The 20478-nt window shown below is 42.5% G+C and overlaps 1 protein-coding gene and 1 long non-coding RNA gene across 2 annotated transcripts; one reads left to right on the top strand and one right to left on the bottom strand.

The window, feature by feature from the left end:
* Nucleotides 1–1937: 1937 nt before the first annotated feature.
* Nucleotides 1938–18784, top strand: ube2g2 (ubiquitin-conjugating enzyme E2G 2). Its single transcript, XM_080785087.1, has 6 exons — nt 1938–2111; nt 5113–5148; nt 6333–6378; nt 6849–6967; nt 16236–16376; nt 16608–18784. The coding sequence occupies exons 1-6, from the start codon at nt 2069–2071 to the stop codon at nt 16718–16720; spliced, it is 498 nt and encodes a 165-aa protein (XP_080641213.1). The 5' UTR covers nt 1938–2068; the 3' UTR covers nt 16721–18784.
* Nucleotides 17197–20398, bottom strand: LOC308330270. Its single transcript, XR_013965482.1, has 2 exons — nt 19141–20398; nt 17197–19004 (listed from the first exon to the last, which is right to left on the bottom strand). It is a non-coding gene; the product is annotated as an uncharacterized lncRNA (long non-coding RNA).
* Nucleotides 20399–20478: the final 80 nt, after the last annotated feature.

Below are 20478 nucleotides of genomic sequence, written 5' to 3'. Positions count from 1 at the left end.
ACGTCCACACACATGCGTCACAAGTATCGTGCTCTTACTTTTGCTGTATGAATTTTGCCACTTTAGTCCGGCAGCCGAAGTGGGACATTTGGTATATAGGCCTAGCCTTTTTGTATAGGCCTACAATATTCGGTGTTTAACATTATGTTATAATTTAACTATTGAAAAATAGCAGATCTACAAGCTCATAGCACGCTATGAGCTTGTAGGTCTGCTATTTTTGAAAAATCATAAAAATATCTACCGGTATTTCAGAAAACTGGAGGATTTAGAAGATTTTTTTTTAATTTCGAGGTCAGGCCTAAATGGGTTAAAGTGACGGTACACATATTAACCAGTAGAGATAGTTTATTTAATGTTATATTATATTTCTTTAATATTATATGTAAATATTAGATTGTTGTTTCAAACAACACCTCACCTCGCGTCATTAACTTCTCCACCATTTTTTCCAGGTTTTTTTTTCAATCAGTTTGAAAAATGTGTCCAGCAGTTCGTCGATCGACACCTTCCACGCCGCGTTCCTGTCCAGTATTTGTTGTTTGGTTAACGCTGTTTGGTCTTCTTCAACAGACGATCCTCCATCCTCTCCGTCACCCACTGCACCTACGGGTCGCACCAAAGTTAGTCCACAAGACAGCAGCGCGATGAGATAGAATGAAGGATTCATCTTGCAATTTGGATTGCAAGATGATGTGATCACTTTCTGGGATCCGTACAAGCTCTCTCTCTTTTATATAAAGTGGGTTGAGTCGGTTGACATTTAGGCAGCCCTGCAAATTGTTGTTGACTTACCCTGAATTTGCCCCTGTAATACTCAATACTGGCTTATCTTATCAATGGTGTGTCATTCTGGCACTGATATATCAGGACAAACCTCAGGTGCGAGGGGGAGGGGTTACAGCTGGAGAGAGAGAGAGAGAGAGAGAGAGAGAGAGAGAGAGAGAGAGAGACTATTAAAGTGACTGATCTGTGAGTGTCAGGTGTGATGATGACTGGAGGAATTCCCCACTGCGGAGAGGGGCTGTCCCTAACCTGTCTTGTCCAACTCTGTCTGGACCTGAGGAACCCTACGTTTTTCAAATGGCTCTGCCTCAAGTTGAGGCAGAGCCATTTGAAAAACGTAGGGGAAAAAAATTGAATAGTGTGTAAGTATCACTATATAGTGGAGTAGAAGTTATAGAAAATGGAAGGATATGATTTGCCTCTGAGATGTAGTGGAGTATAAGTAAAATTATAGAAAGTTATATTCAAATGTAATTTGATAGTTAGTAGTTACTTTCCACCTCTGCCAGAAAGGCTGTAAGTAACCTAAACCTAATATGCACTAAAAAATAAGCAAGTATTCATATCGCTTCTCCTCCAGAAGAGGGCGACATTCGTTCACCGGCCCCAAAGGAAGGACGAGCAGTGTTTCCACGTCTACTAATTATAAGCGAATTTGGGCTTCTTTTTCTGTAAATGAATTCACTCGTAAATGTATTAGTAGTTTGATGGTTGCAGTTTTTTGTCCTTGTTTCTAATGTGTAATTGTTTATTTGGGCTTGTTTCTAAAGTGGAGTTGTTTATTTGGCCTTGTTTCTAAAGTGTAGTTGCCTTATTTTGGCTTTTTTCTAAAGTGTAGTTGATTATTTGGGCTTTTTTCTAAAGTGTAGTTGTTTATTTGGTCATGTTTCTAAAGTGTAGTTGTTTATTTGTGCTTTTTTCCAAAGTGTAGTTGTTTATTTGGTCATGATTCTAAATTATAGTTGTTTATTTGGTCATGTTTCTAAAGTGTAGTTGTTTATTTGTGCTTGTTTCTAAAGTGTAGTTGTTTATTTGGAGCTGGTTTTCATAGACTTTGGCTGCTTGTTTCTCTCACAAAATCTGGCAATACCACTGACTGGGAGAATACCATAGGGCGGAGCGTGTCTGAGCATGCGCACTGGTGCTGCTGTGGTGGCTGCGTCATCAGGGGCAGAGAGAGAGAGAAACAAACAGAACAGAAACAGTGTTTATTACTTTATCTATTTATTGTTTAGTTCATATTTGTTGACTATAGTTTGTATCGTCCTAACATAGTGACGTCATGGCCGGCACCGCGCTGAAGAGACTCATGGCGGAGTACAAACGTGAGTTGAAACTACATTCTGTCTGTTAGCATTTTTACAGCTAAGCGGCTAACGGCTGGCAGCAGATTATTATTATATATTATTGTTATTATATATCCCCGTCCAGGGGTCCTTGAGGAGGGAGTTCCAGCCAGGTGGTCCCCCAGCTAAATGATAGTTAGGAACCAATTGAACCCTCATGGGTCTGTAACTCTGGTTACATTTTGTACACTCTCAGAGTTCAATTAACATTGGTTTTACAATATAAATTGGGGGTCTCAGAGATGCATTAGTCCGTAAACTAATGCATGTCAAACTGGGGGTTCCTTGAAATTAAACTGGTTGAGAATCACTGCTAGAGCCGTAAAACTCTTCTCGTTTGTGGGTCCTTGGCATTATCTCTTCAAATGGGGGTCCGCGGGCTAATTGGTGTCACTTTGGGGGCCCTTGACATGAACAAGTTTGGGAACCAGTGTATTAAAGCATGTATTAATTATATTTGAAAGCAATACAAGTACAAGTTACTTAATTAGTTATCTATCGCCGTTAAAGAACGCTGCTAAATCACATAGATTTAGCTTTACACCTTGGTACTTTATTTTTGTGTATGTATGTGTTTAATGCTTTATTGTCTCTAATCATGTATTGTAAAGGCAACTTTTGCATGTCAAGCTTAGCCAAGGACCCCCACATTGACAGTCATTAGCCTGCGGACACCCATTAGAAAATATACGCCAATGAACCCCCATATAGAGAAGATTTTTACAGCTCTAGCATGGATTCTCAACCTGTTTCATTTCAACATGCATTAGTCTATGGACCTTGGACCCCCATTTAATGGCATTTCTATCTCTGGGACCTCCAATTTATATTTAGCTGGGGGTCCCCCTGGAACTCCCTCAAGGACCCCTGGGGGTCCCCGGGCCCCACTTTGGGAACCACTGTTGTAAGGTACTGTTTGCCTTTTATGTTTGGTGACTGCAGGTGAAAATTAGCATTTTTTTGTTTGCTAAATCCGGTGTATTTTCATTGAATTTATGTAATGTCTATTAATATGCATTGTCCCGTCTTCTAAATAAACAAATCAAGTGACGTTATATGTAACTTTATTCCACCAGCCGCAGTGTTATGCTGCAGCCGGTGACTCGTGGAATAACGTGACCGCAGGGGGACGCTGTTCATTGATGTCAAGTGAACCGTGACCTCTAGCAGGAACCGTATTCCACGAGTCAGCGATGTCCGTGTAACACTTGTTGTGCTAAAAGGGGCTGCTGTGTCAGTGGGTTGGCCCAGCTGTTTACTTTCAGGCCCCACATTAGATATGATTTATTTATTAACATTTTGACATCAATGTTTCTTTAAAGGTTTCATGACATTCATTTTCTTTTAATTTTAAAAATTTCTTTCAGGTTTTATGACCTCAATTACACCCTCACAACCTGAACTTTGAAAATTCAGTTGGTTTTTCTGTGGCCTGTTTTTTTTTTCTTCTGTGGTCTGGGTTTATTTTTCACAGTCGGCAGGAAAATCAGAGCACTTGTTTGAGCCAGAAATCCCCAGACCACAGAAAATCAGAAAACAAATGTTAAAAGTTCATGTTTTATGGGTGCAATTGATCTCAGAAAACCTGTAAAAATTACAAAAACTTTTTTTTTAATGTCACAATCCCTGTTCATTGTAACTTATGAGTAAGCAGACACTTGCGGTTGATTATGGGCACATTTCTTTATAATGGTGACTCAACCAGGCAATCCGGTATGGTTTCCCTTGAGATTCTAACTCACTTTTCTGTGGAAATTCAGAGTAGACTTCCCAGTAACTGATGACATCGACATAATTTGTCATTTACTGCATTGTTTCTCCACTTGTGGTCAATACAATAAATTCAAATACGAATCTTCACTTTCCTACATTACTAAATGCATGGTCAGGGACCACATGCAACACCTTCACGGACCACCAGTGGTCCACGGACCACCTGTTGAAAACCCATGCCCTAGGGAGTGGTTCCGTTCCCATGATTTTGACTTTTGCCAAATTGTGCACATATGTAGCCCAGGGCCTGCTCAAATGATAGGGCGCCCGAGCTGGCGACCTTTGGGGTCTCCACAGCGGCCACCATTAACAACCTATATAAAGGCAAACAGTTCTAAATTTCATTATGCTCTAAGTAGCATGTGACGTGTCAAACTAGGGAGTTTTCATGATTCTGAATCCATTCCAAGCATTTGGCACGACAAAAAACGTCCAGAGACGTGTGTCTGTGTCATCGCAAATATGATGAGGTCATCACATTTGGCGTTTTTATGTAGTTTTGGTCCGTCATATAGTTTTATAATTCGACTGAACACTGTGATAACGTTTTGACACCAGTGTTGATTTTGACAGCAAGTTTTGATTTTAGTTTTAGTCATAGTCTTTTGAATAGTTTTTGTCACATCTATTTACCTGGGATGTTTTAGTGTTACTCTAGTCTTAGTTGACTAACTGTCATAAGATTTTAGTCGACTAAATGTACAGTTGATTTAGTCGACTAAAATGTGTTTTTGCGGGCCTTGGTGCCGTCATAATGGCTGATTTTACACTTGCTGAAGATAGTTCACAGTGAGCTTGTGTAAAATAAATTATACTGGATCTCTTGTCCACTAGTCCCTTCCTAACATTTTAGTTTTTATTTGACGAAATTGTCAATATATTTAGTCTTAGTTTTAGTCATCATAGCTTAGTTTTCGTCAGTGAAAAAAGGTAGTCGGCGGAATTTTCTTTGTCATAGTATTAGGGCCTATTCATACATAATAAAAGTCGGTTCGGCTCTATAGAGCCTACAATGTGACGTCATTTGAGGTTCGGGGGGTGGGTAGGGTACCGTCTTAAAGTCGACTCTTCGGTGCTACTGAAAATTTCTGACGAGCCGAAATCATTTAGGCACTACAGTGCCGAAACAGCGGTAAAATAAATAGGAGTATGAATCGGCCCTAAGTCGACGAATTCAACACTGTTTGACACGTGTTTTGTATTCCAGAGCTCACCCTGAACCCACCGGAAGGCATCGTGGCAGGTGAGGACCTTCTGAACACCAGGGACCCCTTAGCTGAGAGACAGATGAAGCAGGGACCCCTTAGCTGAGAGACAGATGAAGCAAGGACCCCTTAGCTGAGAGACAGATGAAGCAAGGACCCCTTAGCTGAGAGACAGATGAAGCAGGGACCCCTTAGCTGAGAGACAGATGAAGCAAGGACCCCTTAGCTGAGAGACAGATGAAGCAGGGACCCCTTAGCTGAGAGACAGATGAAGCAAGGACCCCTTAGCTGAGAGACAGATGAAGCAGGGACCCCTTAGCTGAGAGACAGATGAAGCAAGGACCCCTTAGCTGAGAGACAGTTGAAGCAAGGACCCCTTAGCTGAGAGACAGATGAAGCAAGGACCCCTTAGCTGAGAGACAGATGAAGCAAGGACCCCTTAGCTGAGAGACAGATGAAGCAAGGACCCCTTAGCTGAGAGACAGATGAAGCAGGGACCCCTTAGCTGAGATAGATGAAGCAGGGACCCCTTAGCTGAGAGACGGATGAAGCAGGGACCCCTTAGCTGAGAGACGGATGAAGCAGGGACCCCTTAGCTGAGAGACTTTTACTTTATTTGTTTATTTGGACAGAACAATGCATATTAATGGACGTAAATACACCGGATATAGCACAGTTGCTAATTTTCATTAATTCATTATTTTTTTGAATTAATTATTTTATTCATTTAAGTGTCACGCCACCTTATGGCCCATCCCTCCTGGGATTATATCACACCTTTTTACAGTTAAACAGTTATACACTTCTATTACAGGGTGTTACTTCATGACACCAGCAGATGTCAGTGTAATCACACAAATGCTGATGCATTATTATGTTATGACATACAGTGCTACAGTAAAAGTATCAATACCCTGTTGTACAAAATATTCTGTCTGGTGTTCAACATGTACCTAAGTAAAAGTACTAAAGTATGTGTTCAAAATGTACCTGAGTCAAAGTACTTTGTAGTCTTAAGGATAAATGCATTTAATTGATTTCTAGTTTCATCAGACTAATTATTTTAATTTATTTGTAGTTTTAACAGGCTAATTGGTTTAATGTATTTGTAGTTTCATCAGACTAATGGCTTTAATTGATTTGTAGTTTCATCAGACTGATGGCTTTAATTGATTTGTAGTTTTGCCAAACTGACCCATGGCGTGTCTGTGTTTAACTACAGGACCTGCTAACGAGGAGAACTTCTTTGAATGGGAAGCACTGATCATGTAAGTCCTGTAATACTTTGTCATTATCCCATTCTTGCCAGGAACCCCTTTTGGTGTTTCAAGCATTATGTTAATTTTTGAATATATAATTTTTGTCCCTATCCCCCCGAGCTGCTATTTTGAAAGAAATCCCGCCGCTGATTGTGTTAAATGGGGGGTCAAATTGGGGGTCTAATGCATGTCAAACTGGGGGTCCTAGAAATTAAAATGGTTGAGAATCACTGCTAGAGCCGTGAAAACCTTCTCTCATGGGGGTCCCTGGCATATCTTTTCAAATAGGGGTCGGTGGACTAATAAGTATCAATTTAGGGGGTCCTTGACATGAAAAAGTTTGGAAACCACTGGCCTAACGGACTGCCTTTCAATTTGACGTGTGTGGGTGTGTCTGTCAAATTGAGCAGTGAACGGTACACATTAACATCTCTCTCTCTCTCTCTCTCTCTCTCTCTCTCTCTCTCTCTCTCTCTCAGGGGTCCTGAGGACACATGTTTTGAGGGGGGGGTGTTCCCTGCCCTGCTGAGCTTCCCCTCAGATTACCCCCTGAGTCCCCCCAAGATGAGGTTCACCTGCGACATGTTCCACCCTAACAGTAAGAACACACACGAACACACGCGCAATAGGTAAATAAATCAATTGAAATATAGTGACGATACCACAAATACAAACGTGTAGGTCTATATAGTCTGGGATCGATACCGTTTTCAGGTTTCTGATCCGGTTCGGGAGGGGAAATAAGTTTACGTCATGTTGTAGTCACTGGTTTGTAGTCAGGAAATAAGTTTGTCATGTTACTTGTAGTCACTGGTTTGTAGTCAGGAAATAAGTTTGTCATGTTGTAGTCACTGGTTTGTAGTCAGGAAATATGTTTATGTCACGTTGTAGTCACTGGTCTGTAGTCAGGAAATAAGTTTACGTCAGTTTACGTGGATTATAAGTTCTCGTTTTTACACGACTGGAGTGTCACAATAAAGGCTCTCGTCTTTCGACGTCTGGAATGTCACAATAAAAGCTCTCTTTAGACGACTTGACTGGAGTGTCTCGATCAAAGCTGACGGCGGTAGTTTCAGAATAAAAGCTCTCATCTTTAGACATTAAATAAAGACTCGGGACTCTAATTATCTTCAATCTCATCGCCCGGTCTTTTCATCTGCTACACTTCCGCCCCCCTCTCTCTCCCTTCATCCTCCATGCCTCCCTTCATTCTCTCTCTCTCTCTCTTCATCTTGATAGCAGTGCAATAGGATCCATCCTGCAGGTGTTGATGTGCACACACGTGCACATGTGCACACACAAACACACACGCGTGCAATACACACATGCAGGTCAAGCATCTTTCACACATAATCACAGGTCGCACACCCACACACATTATAGATCACACACACATTATAGGACACACACACACACACACACACACACACACACACATCGTATATAGAAACATTAAAGGTCACACCACAGACACACCTGCTTCCTCTCAGATGTAGAACACATTTTTACTACTTCACTACAAGCCTAGCAGTGAAACTGTGTGCGTGTGTGTGTACTGTACGTGCGCCTTAGTCCTAATTATTTCCCTGCCAACTACGAGAAATCTCCCAATGGCCCGGTTGCTAGGCAATGCCTTATGGCCTATTCATAGGTGAGTTTTGGGTGAAGAAGTGACCACCAGTTACGACCACTCCGTTCACTTCACGGGGCTTCAGCCCAATGGCGGGCTCTTCCACATACAGAAACTATAGTGAAATACGCACATCACTTCATGGAGGTGCTGGGTCCAAAATGTGACATAGGAACAGGGAACACTCATATGCTGTATTGACGACATTTCGAGCCAAGGCTCTATATCTGGTCAAACTTCGTGTGTGTGTGTGTGTATGTGTGTGTGCATATTTGTACGCGTGTGTAACAACACACACCGTGTTGTTGTCGTCGATGATGATGATGATGATGATGGGGAGAGTGTGGTCTGTAATCTGTGCGTGTGTGCGTGCGAGAGCGTGTGGTCTGTAATCTGCACAGAGTGCTCAGATTGTGTCACCACTCTGACTTCACCTATGCACGCCTTGTGTCCCTACTCTACAATTTACACGCACGCTCGCGCACACACACACACGCACACAAAGAGCGCAGTGCTATAGTTTCCTCAAGTGCACCCCACATCGCGTCCGTGAAGTGTTGTGAGCTTGTAGATCTGCAATTGTCGACACACAAACTTAAGAAGAGGTGCACAATCTCAGTATGACAAACGGGTCTCTCTCGCCTCCGTGAGAATTACTGCAGTTTCTTTGTCCAAACTTGTTCTGTTTTATTTCACAACCGCTGCCACCAAGGGCACCTACAGACGGCTGCAATTCGAAACTGGCCCTGTAAAATCTGAATTGGCTTTATAGAAGTGTATATTTTGTACATCTCGAAAATGTTCTGATGAATTGAACAAGGTGGACCCTCTTGGGTCGTCCACTCACAGTTAACAGTCTTTGTATTGAGTTATGCTTGAATTGTACTGTAATTCTGCAAACTTTTAATAAATATTTCATTCAATCAATCAAAACCTGGTATGGTGCAACCAACAACAGGAGCCGTGCATCACGCACCCGTATAAGCAAGGTTCCTACAATAGAACGCCTATTGTAACCAAACACACGTTATTGTAGGCTATTATTATACAACCTGTAATCAGTGCATGGGGGGGGCGGGGGTTTGAGTTTGTAGACTAGATATAATATGGCTATATTTTGCTACCTCACTGTTAGGGGTATCTGTGTGTGTTTTCTTGGACTTTGGATGACACTTAGATTTGGGGCTAATGAATGAAACGGATCACGCAATGAGTTTGGCAACCCTAAAAACCAGTGAAGGGCGGTGGGACACTTTTCTTCCACCCCGGGCCTGTTTACGTGCCTGAACTTTGGTCAACTCGACTGCCATTGCATCTCTGTATGCATGTATGTAGGCTGTTTATAATAATATGCCTGTATGTAGGCTATTTATAGTATTAACCCTGTATGTGTAGGGCCATTTATAACAACAACTATTTATGATTGCGCGCATGGTGGCTAGTGGCTACTGAAGTTCCGCATGTGGCTCGACGGTTGGACGGCGTTCACCACAGAGAGCTATTGGACAGTTAACGTGCCACTATAGAGTGTCACATTCCCGCCTACCAGGGCCCAGGAAATGATTCCCCATTCAATTTTCCTCATAGACATTTCAAAAAGTATTTATTTAAAGACCTTTTAAGCATCGTACAAAGCCAACTCTTGTCGTGACAAATCTTGACAACAAACCTTTTTTTTTTGGGCCGAACAAATAATTCTAAGGAAAAACAAACGGCAGGTTTTTCTTCTTTGTAATTATTTGTTTGGTCCGAAATATTGTGTTTGTTGTCATGAGTCGTCACAACTCGAGTTGGCTTTGTCCGCGGCGTAACCGTCTTTAAATAAATACTTTTTTGACACAGAGTAGGCTATGCCCAACAGACACACTGTAGACAACCTCTCAGGGCAGTGTGTGACACACACACACACACACACACACACACACACACACACACGATCTGCCCAACACTATCTACCAGCAGTACCGCTAGCACTGTTGTGGTTTAGTCTGTAACAGTAACAGTGTGGCCCTCATACCCACAGCATACTGCATTTAACACACACACACACACACACACACACACACACGGAGAGGGAGAGAACACTCCACTTTTGAAGCCACCCACAACAAAGACGGCACCAAAGGTGAAACTGCAAAGCACCATGGGTAAAACCACACACTGTATGTCCATGATGGTAAAGAATAATGTGGATTACGGAGTCTACGACGGAATGCGCTGTTATTTTGTCTTATGGGTTCACGTGGTTCAAAACGCTTTCTGCCTGGATGGAGATACCACTGTGGATACACACGCACGTGCATACACACACGTCACAAGCACACACACACACACACACACACACACACACTAGCTCAAAGCTTTGATGGCAAGGAAGGCCAGGCTACTGTAGATCTCACTGATATCATGTGTGTATCCTTCCTGGAGAGAGAGAGAGAGCGAGAGACACACACACACACACACACACACACACACACACACACACACACACACACACACACAGATATAAGATATGCGTTGCAAGTTTAGATCGCTGACAGAGTTATGTAAGGCAACACTGTTCCAGTTCCGTGTGTGTGTGTGTGTGTGTCCAGTTACATGTGTGTTTCACACAGCTTTTTGGCACACAAACTTCTCTGTGTTATGTCACCATTTTTACTTTTTACATAATTATTTGAGATATTCATTCACTCTTATTCTTGAGGGGCCCCTCCTATATACAGGTTTAATGTTTGTCTTTACTTCAATGTTTGTTTTGTAAACGCCATTGACAATGAAGGGAACACTTCTTATAATGTGCCTCATTACGTCATATTGTCTCTTTTGCTAATGGCGTTTAATGTTTGTGTTGGCACCATTTGTTTTACATCACCTAATCAACATGAGTTTGACTTTAATATATTAGCGCCCCTCACTTCACACAGGTGTGATTTTTGTATCTCCATATAGCTGAGAGAGTTCATTCCAATCGTATGGGCATAAGGTTTATAGATCTTTGGCATGGTGTTGCTTATGGGCATATGGTTTATAGATCTAACTATCCAAGTCTGAACGAACGCACCTTAAACAATTCACAACATGTACTGTTACTGTATCATGCCCTTGGTGACAAGTGGCATGATGTTAGGAATGAATGCATTTTATTTGTATAGCACCTTTTCAAACATATAGTTACATACTGTAGTGCTTTACAGACGGGTTATAAAACAATCATCATGAAACGATAAAACATGAAAATAAAAGTTGTGCTCGCCCCCTTGTGGTCTGTTTGCAATGAATCCAATGTACTGGCCTATTTATCCGTTTATTAACCCATTTTTAGACCTGAGGCCAATTCTAAAAATGCCTTCTAAAACAGTTTTCTGAAAAATCCTGTTTCTATGTCAGTGGTTTTCAAACTATTTCATGGCAAGGACCATAGAGTATATATGAATAGAGACGGCACCCAGAGTAAACCCTGAGGCGAAATGGACATAGTGGCCGAATGAAGGTATTGCAGCCTGGCCCCAAACACATGAACGCGCTGGTCCGTTGACTATCATTGTGCACGTTCACGACGGCAGCACGCTCGTTCGCGTTCGCTCGTTCATGCGCTTTTGAGCAACTTAATGAGAGTGGATGGTAGGAGAACTCGGGTGTCTTCTCTATTCATATATACTCTAAGGCAAGGACCCCCAAAATGTTATGTAATTGCCCACCGACCCCGATCTGAAAAGATGTAGTTTAGGGATGCGCCGATCAATCGGTTGCCGATCGATCGGTGGCCGATCACCGATCGATCGGATCGGATCGGCCGTGCAAAATCCACCGATCCCCGAAACCGATCGCCAAAGCAAGAAGCCGCGCCGTTTATATAAAAAAAAATGTGTAAAATGTGCCTGCAGCCATTTTACTAAAGGCATCGATCTGGCGCTCTGTGAGCCACTAGTAGCGTCTTCTAGATTCCATTCCACAGGCGCGCTTTCAAAGAGGAAGTAAACAGAATGCAGAAAGCAACAGCAACAAACACAGCAATAGTCTCTCGTAAAAATGTCTCTCGTTTGGAACTTTTTCGTTGTGTCGGAAAGAGACCCAAAATATGCTGTTTGCAATACTTGCAAAGAAGATGTCCCCCGTGGGGGAAATCAACCAAAAAATTTTACAACAAGCAATTTGAAACGCCATTTGACAAATAAGCACAGCGACGCGCATGCCGAATACATCAGGCTAGCATCAGAAGCAACATCAGAAAAAGAAGGAGAAAAGAAGAACACACAGTCACAGATGACTGTTAAAGCAGCATTTAAAGCCGTCGAACCGTTCTCTCATGACAGCAAGAAAGCAACGGCCATAAATAAAAAGGTGATGCAATTCATTGCGCTGGATCAGCAGCCATTGTCAGTCGTGGATGTTGCAGGTTTCATACGGCTTTTATCACACTTGGAGCCACGGTACACTATACCAGGACGCAAGTATTTCACCGACAAGGCTTTGCCCGAGTTGTACGATGCCATTTACAGCCACATTGACAGGCTTATGAAACACGGTGCCACAGCCATCAGTTTTACTTCAGATATTTGGAGTTCTAGTGTATCGCCCATGTCAATGCTAAGTCTCACCGCACAGTGGGTGGATGAAAACTTTGTACTGCAGAGCGCCGTTCTCCACTCACAAGAGTTTGGTGGCTCACACACAGCTCTTGCTTTGGCAGAGACATACAAGACCATGCTTGAAGCTTGGAGCATACCGAAGGAGAAAGTGCATGTGATCCTTCGGGATAATGCCAAAAATATGGAAAAGGCCATGAAAGATGGGAATCTCCCCAGCTTACCCTGTATGGCACACACCCTACAGCTTGCTATAAAAGATGGACTTCTGTCACAGCGCGCCATCATTGACATACTGGCTATAGGGAGACGCATTGTTGGCCATTTCAAACACTCCCCTTTGGCGTATGGACGTCTTCAAGACATCCAGAGAGAGATGGGCCAAGTGCCGAAGAGATTGCAACAAGACGTAGAAACCCGCTGGAACAGTTCTTTATACATGGCACAGAGTCTACTCGAACAAAAACGGGCATTGCTGTCCTATGCATCAGACTACACTTTGCCCTGTGAATTCACCACACACCAGTGGAAGCTGTTGGACAATCTAGCGGTTCTCCTCAAACCTTTCGAGGAGACTACAAATGACATCTGCAAAGCAAGAGCCACAGCAGCTGATGTTATCCCAGCCATCGCAGCACTGACGCTTCTGCTCGAGACACCAGATGACGCCGACAGAGGAGTCCAAACAGCCAAAGAAACGCTGTGCAACGCCGTCAAAAAGAGATTCAGAGACATTGTGACAGAACCCCTCTACATCCTGGCTACAATGCTTGATCCCAGGTGAGCCTAACAGTAACAAAACAATCTATTAAAAATGATTAATGGACAACATTTTAATTATATATGCTTATATATTATTTATTTGCTCAGCTGACATCCCGTTAATAAATAAATGTTTGCCGTGGTGGGCGGCCACAAGTTTCATTCATCATTGTTTTATTTATTTGTTTATGGAATAAGGAAAAAGCCAAATATAATTTGCTTCATTGAAATAAAACCTAATAGACTATAGTGCACAGTTATTATATAGTCTAGCCTATGAAGTCTAGACTAGTGTAACATTTTCGTTAATGTAAGTGTAAGCCAGGCTAGCCTAATTGTTGTATGTTGGTTAATAACAACAATATCAGGACATGAGCATTCTGGATGCAACATATATGGTTGTTTATTCATTCACTGTTTGCATCGCCCTCTAGTGGTTAGGTAATCAATAATATATGACACTCACTAATGTAATGTTTTATTTTTTCTCAATGAAAGGTTTAAGGATGGGTTCTTCACAGAGGATCGCAAAGGCCATGCACGGCAGTTGCTTTCCCAAGTTCTCACTAAGCTTGCTTCAAACCCGGATAGACCAGAACCACCACAGCCAGATCTAGAGCCAGTGCCAGCAGAGCCAGTCGTGCCAGTGCCAGATGACATCTTGGAAGCCCCAGACGACATTGACGAAGACGAGACAGCAGCAGAGCCCATCCCCAAAGTCCAGCGACGATCAGCCTTGTATGAGATGTATTCTGCCATTTTAGGAAGTCAGGAACAGGCCACTGACAATGATGGCGAGTCCGTAGCATTTCAGATGAATATGTATCTAAGCGAGAAAATGATCAGTCTAAACCAATCCCCCTTCACTTATTGGCAGAGAGAGAAGCGTTTTCCAGCGCTTGCTAGAGCAGCCCGGGTGTACCTTGGGGCACCATGCACCAGTGTTAATAGTGAGCGTCTGTTTAGCACAGCAGCACAAATTATTGACGAAAAAAGAAATAGGTTGACCTCCAAGAATGCGGAGATGCTCATATTCACCAAGGTGAATTTGCCCATGTTCCTGGAAAGCCAAGCTCAAGGCTTTAAGTAGAGTAGTCTAGAGTAGTCTACCGACTACCTGCCATTCATTTATTTTATTTGTTAAATTGTTTGCACATTGCACTATTCATTTATTTTATTTGTTTGCACTATTTGAAATTTTGAATGTCATTTAAATTTTGATTGCAAGTGCAACTGATATTTTCTTTTAATGCACCTTAGGTCAAGAAGTATATTTTATTTCGTAAATGAGAATGTCATTGCAAATTTATTTTTGATTGAAGTTGCAACTGATTTTATTTTTTCTCTTAATGCACCTTATTATGACATTATTATTATTTACCGGTAATTGATTTTGGGACTGTAATGCAGTTGAGATGTTTATTACACTGACCGTTTGCTTTTACTCTTTTACTGTAAGATTGGAAGGAGTTCAGTTCTGATATTGTTTGTTATAGAGTCCTACCTCATTTAAGCTTAGCTTAGAGTTTGAAATATTTCAGGTATTTGTTTCATTTTTTTACATTGATATACCTCATGACAAAACTTGAATCCATAAGGAGACAGTAGACTGTCTGTTAATTCAACTCTGTTCAGTGACTGTGAGTCACACATTTCATTTTGATTGATGCACCTTGTAAAAAAGAAAAGAAAAAATTGGCTTGGGACATTCCATATTATCTATATGATAATGGAAGCATTTGGCAGCCACACATTGCTACATAATGTAGCAATGTGTGGCCCACTGGCTGCCATCATAATATGGAATGTCCCAGGCCAATTTTTTATTTTACTACCGTCTCTCAGAGTCTCAGGTGGTCTATATTGTACTGAATATTTTTGGAGATTAATTACATGCCAGTGTCACTAGATGGCGCCGCTACGCCTCCCTTGCCAGGGATTTAGCCACGGCATTAGACGGGCGACCGACATCTCTTTGTTTGATTAGAAATTCTAGTAACCGGAAGTAGTCTGCCATTTCCGCTCCACTTCTGGTCATGTTGTCAACAAAACAACATCACATCTAGTATCAGCGTTGATTTATTGAGCTAACTATTCACTAAACATCACCTCCATAACCCTATCACCTCAATCTGAGCTTCAATTCCAATAAAAACACTACTAAAAAATCGCGCTTGCCGCTTATAATGGAAGTGGACGGAGGGAAAACACGTGAGGAAGAATCGCACGCCAACAGCGCGGGATCAATTGATCTATAAGGTAAATAAAATGATCCCTGGCAAAGGAGGTGGATTTAGCTAGACTTTGCATCAAACGTGGTTGAAACAGTTGATTGTTTAATAAAGGGCAAACTAAGCTACAAATGAGTCTCGTCATGGTATGGTTAAGAAAGATTAAACAAGACATGATACTAGTACTGTAATCTGAAATGTACTGTAATTCTGCAAACTTAATAAATACTTCAATTCAATCAATCAAATCAGCTCAGCGGTATATTAAAATGACCGCGGAGCGCGGGTTGCCAGGTTTTTTTTTTATAAGTAAAAAAAAAAAAATATTAAAAAATATTAATATTAATATTAAAAAAGATCGGAATCGGGATCGGAATCGGCCGATCTTTTTAAAAAAGATCGGTGATCGGGATCGGCCCCCAAAAACGTGATCGGAGCATCCCTAATGTAGTTCCAGGTATCCCCCCCCCCCCCAGAAGCAAAGATTAGAGTTCAAAAACATTCGCCATGAAAGAATATATATTCAAAGATTTGCGCCACATTTTCACGATTATTTTCATCTGCTATTTTTCAATAGCCAAAGTATAACCTAATGCTTAAAACACCAGAAGGGTTTCCCGGTTTCTACTGATCTAATGATCTCCCCCTCCTCTCCAGTCTATCCGGACGGCAGGGTGTGCATCTCCATCCTCCACGCTCCAGGAGACGACCCCATGGGCTACGAGAGCAGCGCTGAGCGCTGGAGTCCCGTCCAGAGTGTGGAGAAGATCCTCCTGTCGGTGGTCAGCATGCTGGCAGGTCAGTGTGACACTCACTGTTAACCACTGTAGATGTCTCTCTCTCTCTCTCTCTCTCTCTCTCTCTCTCTCTCTCTCTCTCTCTCTCCATTCCTAATGTCTGTCTCTTTCTCTCTCATTCATTTCTAATGTCTGTCTGTCTCTCTCTCTCTCTCACATTCATTCCTACTGTCTCTCTCTCTCTCTCTCTCTCTCTCTCTCTCTCTCTTATTCCTAATGTCTCTCTCTCCAGAGCCTAATGATGAGAGTGGTGCCAACGTGGATGCCAGTAAGATGTGGCGTGAGGACAGAGAACAGTTCTACCAGCTGGCCACGCAGATCGTACGCAAGTCCCTCAGCCTATGAGGACACTGACCACACCCCCCAAGACCCTCAGCCTATGAGTACACCCCCCCAAAAAAAAACCATGGCCACACCCCCAAGTCCCTCAGCCTATGAGGATGCTGACCACACCCCCAAGACCCTGAGCCTATGAGGACCCACCCCAAAAAATCATGACCGTACCCCCAAGTCCCTCAGCATAGGACACTGGTCAAACCCCGAAGGCCTTCAGCCTATGAAGACCCCCCCAGAACCCTGGTCACACCCCCAAGTCCCTCAGCCTATATCACAGTCCCACCCCCTTTAAAAACGGCGAGGGCACCGGAAGAGAATTTCCCATTCATTTTTTTCCCCACAGACGTTTCATAAAGTATTTATTTAAGGACCTTAAAGCCTCGGGACAAGGACAACTCGGCTGCTGAACATATCATGGCAATAATACTGTCTAGAAAGAAACAACAGTTTTCAGTCATGACATTTTATTTAGATTTATTCTATGAAATAATACCCGGCAGGATGTCTTAATTAACCCAGTGGTTCCCAAACCTTTTCATGTCGGGGACCCCCAAATTGATATGACACAAATTAGCCCACGGACCCCCCCCCCCCCCCCCCCCCCCCCCATTTAATTGGCATTTCTATCTCTGGGACACCAATTCATATTGTGAAATCAATGCTAATTTAACTCTTGAGAGTGTACAAATGGCCATGGGGACCTCCTGGAACTCCCTCAAGGACCCCTGGGGGTCCCCGGACCCCACTCGACTGGTCTAGTCATCCTGAAAGGGGTTATTTCTAAACAAGGACCGGTGCACGGTACATTATCCAGCTGATTTCACGCTAACGTAAATCAATACATTGACCCTAAAGTAACAAAACTAGGGATCAGGTTTTTTTGGGGCCGATCACCGTTTTCTTTTTTTCTCCATGATTGGCCGATACCGATCTTGTGCGTATGGGTGAAAATTTGAATATTTACAAAATTATTATATGTCAAAACTGTTCCCGTGCGTGTGTGTGTGTGTGGAGGAAGGCTATATATCTGATTAACTATTATACCACTTAAATGGTATAAGACGGTTTCTCCAGATCGGGTGAATTGCAGATCACCGATCCGAGTCATGTGGAGTGAATATTGGAGCATCTCTAAACGAAACGCAACGTTTCCTTGCTTACGGTAATGAAAGTATTCCGTCAGTGTCTCGCTGGCCGTCCGTCCGTCCAGATCAAGCAGTTTTACTGCATCGTCTATTTCTGGCTTCAAATGTTTTCAAAAAGCAATTCTGGAGAGCAACGTTTAGCTGTGAATGATGAACATTTTGTGCTTGTTTACGTGGCTGTCACGTTGGATACGACATAAATGCTGTTAGACGGCGAGCGGGCTGTTAACCCATTTTGATCTGGGAACGATTTGACTAATGTCTTCTAAATCCTGACAGTTTTCTGAAAAACCCCATGTTTCTATGTCAGTGGTTTTCAAACATTTTTATTGTCGAGGACCCCCAAGATTATATGTAATTGGCCGACGACCCCCCCCCCCCCATCTGAAAATATGTAGTTCCAGGGACCCTCCCTCCTCAGAAGCAAAGATTTGAGTTAAAAACTTATATAGAATATATATTCAAAGATTTGCTCCACATTTTCACGGTTTTTCAAAAATAGACCTACAAGCTCGTAGCGCGACACTGCCGCGCTATGAGCTTGTAGATCTGCTAAATCAGCTAAAGTATAACGTAATGCTTTAAACACCAAAAGGCGTTCCCTCCCAGAATGGGTTAATAAACACATAGCTCGTTAATTTGTATTGCTAGTGACCCGAGCACTTTAGCGATCCTTGATCCGGGCTTTTATCAAGCGCGACTTGTTAAATCGTACCAAGTGTTCGTACCAAGTGTTGAAAGCCTTTATATTATGAACAGTGCTGTAATAATTACGATAAAACCTCCATGCTTCTTCAGTTCTTTATAAACCGAAAATGTATATTTATTTAACCCCCCAAAAATATCACTACATTTTACTTCAAATACAGTAGTTTTGTAACGGACAGAAAGAAGGCAAGTGACATTTTTACTTTTGGAAAATACTATTAATACTATTGTGTACAGCCAATTTAAAAGTTTAGTTTACCGTAGTTTCCCCGGGCAGCGCAGGTTGGCAGGTTATCGATACACTTTTAGACAGACATGTTTGTGCCAGTGTGGATGATTACATTTAGTTCTTGATCGCCTCTTGTCTTGATTGTTAAAACATGACGTCATGGGCCGCTATGCTCGATGACAGGCTTGATAAGGCCAAAGCTTATTGATATCTGGTACTCTATAAGCCCAAAGCTTATTGATACCGGGTACTCGATAAGCCCAAAGCTTATTAATACCAGGTACTTGATAAGCCCAAAGCTTATTGATAGCGTCCAGGTACTCGATAAGCCCAAAGCTTATTGATACTGGGTACTCGATAAGCCCAAAGCTTATTGATAAGCAAGTATTCAATAAGTTTGTAATGAGCTCGGGTATCGAGTTCCATCCCTACTCATCATCCAGAAGTAACACACTAAACCAAGCGGTGTAATAATGTTCATGAATGTTTATTAACGTTTAAAATGTTTAAAGCCACGCCACTCGTGTTTCCTCTTCTTTCTCAGTCAATCAATCACTGTTCATCCCAAAGGACTGGGAGATATAAAACTAAATAAAAAAGTTCCAGTATAACTAAAATACTTTTGTTTTAATGCTTGGTGTCAAGCGCTGAAAATAGCCGTTCTGCAAGCCTGTAGATCCTCTATTTTCGACAAACACAGCTAAATTTAAATTACGACGCCATCAAGCCTTGGCAGAAACCCTTCCCCCCCACCCCAGGTTTGACTCTTGCTCCTCCGCGCCATCAGTGGCCATACCCTAGGTGGGGTTAGCGAAAGGGCCTTTCTGTGTGGAGTTTGCATGTTCTCCCCATGTCCCCTAGGATAGGTACCCTCACATGTTCTCCCCTAGGGTAGGTACCCTCACATGTTCTCCCCTTGTCCCCTAGGGTAGGTACCCTCACATGTTCTCCCCGTGTCCCCTAGGTTAGGTACCCTCACATGTTCTCCCCGTGTCCCCTAGGGTAGGTACCCTCACAAAAAACATGCAGTAATCCTGGTCTCTAAACTGTCTCCCCCTGGCTAGCCGGGGCACCTGTTCGAGGGGAAGGAACTGCTCGGAATAACGTGTTCCTTCCACACACTACGTCCAACCTGGGAAACTCCCCCCTGTCAGGTGTCAGGTGTTCACTCCTCATGCGTTGGAAGGAAGCATGAGCTCAGTTCGGGGCTCTCCCCAGGTTGGCAGAGGGAGAGTGGTGCTCAGGATTACAGTTTAGGAAATTGGCACCGGGTGAAAAATTGGGTTACAGTATAATCCTATGGGACCCCCAAAATAATCACATGTGAACTATATTTATTTAACAATTTCTTTGTATAGAACAGTTTGCTGATTACTATGATTCACTAATGGATTTTTAGGAACAGTTCCTAATGATAGTTAGGAACAAAATGGACTCCTATGGGTCTGTAACTCAGCGAGTTTTTGTACACTCTCAGAGTTAAATTAACGACCCAGAAATAGAAATGCCATTAAACCGGCGACACAGCTACATGTTGTACAGTAGCGTTTCAATGTCTGCTGTTGATTTGAGGAGTGGTTGATTGAATAAAAGAAAATAGAATATTTCCAAACTTGTTCAACTGTGTACTTACTGTGTTAGATTCTAGCCTGGGTTCCAGCCTGATTCGTTGTGTTCCACGGATC

Source organism: Protomyctophum bolini (genome assembly GCF_963924005.1).
Source record: "Protomyctophum bolini genome assembly, chromosome: 16".
NCBI classification, from domain to species: domain Eukaryota; kingdom Metazoa; phylum Chordata; class Actinopteri; order Myctophiformes; family Myctophidae; genus Protomyctophum; species Protomyctophum bolini.
The sequence above is the reverse complement of the archived record's forward strand: the minus strand, read 5'-3'. Positions and strand labels throughout refer to the sequence as shown.

Coding starts and splice junctions, on each gene's coding strand:
- ube2g2 (XM_080785087.1), top strand. CDS start 2,069: ATGGCCGGCACCGCGCTGAAGAGACTCATGGCGGAGTACAAAC. Junction 5,149..6,332: donor ACCGGAAGGCATCGTGGCAG/GTGAGGACCTTC, acceptor GTTTAACTACAG/GACCTGCTAACGAGGAGAAC. Junction 6,379..6,848: donor GAATGGGAAGCACTGATCAT/GTAAGTCCTGTA, acceptor TCTCTCTCTCAG/GGGTCCTGAGGACACATGTT.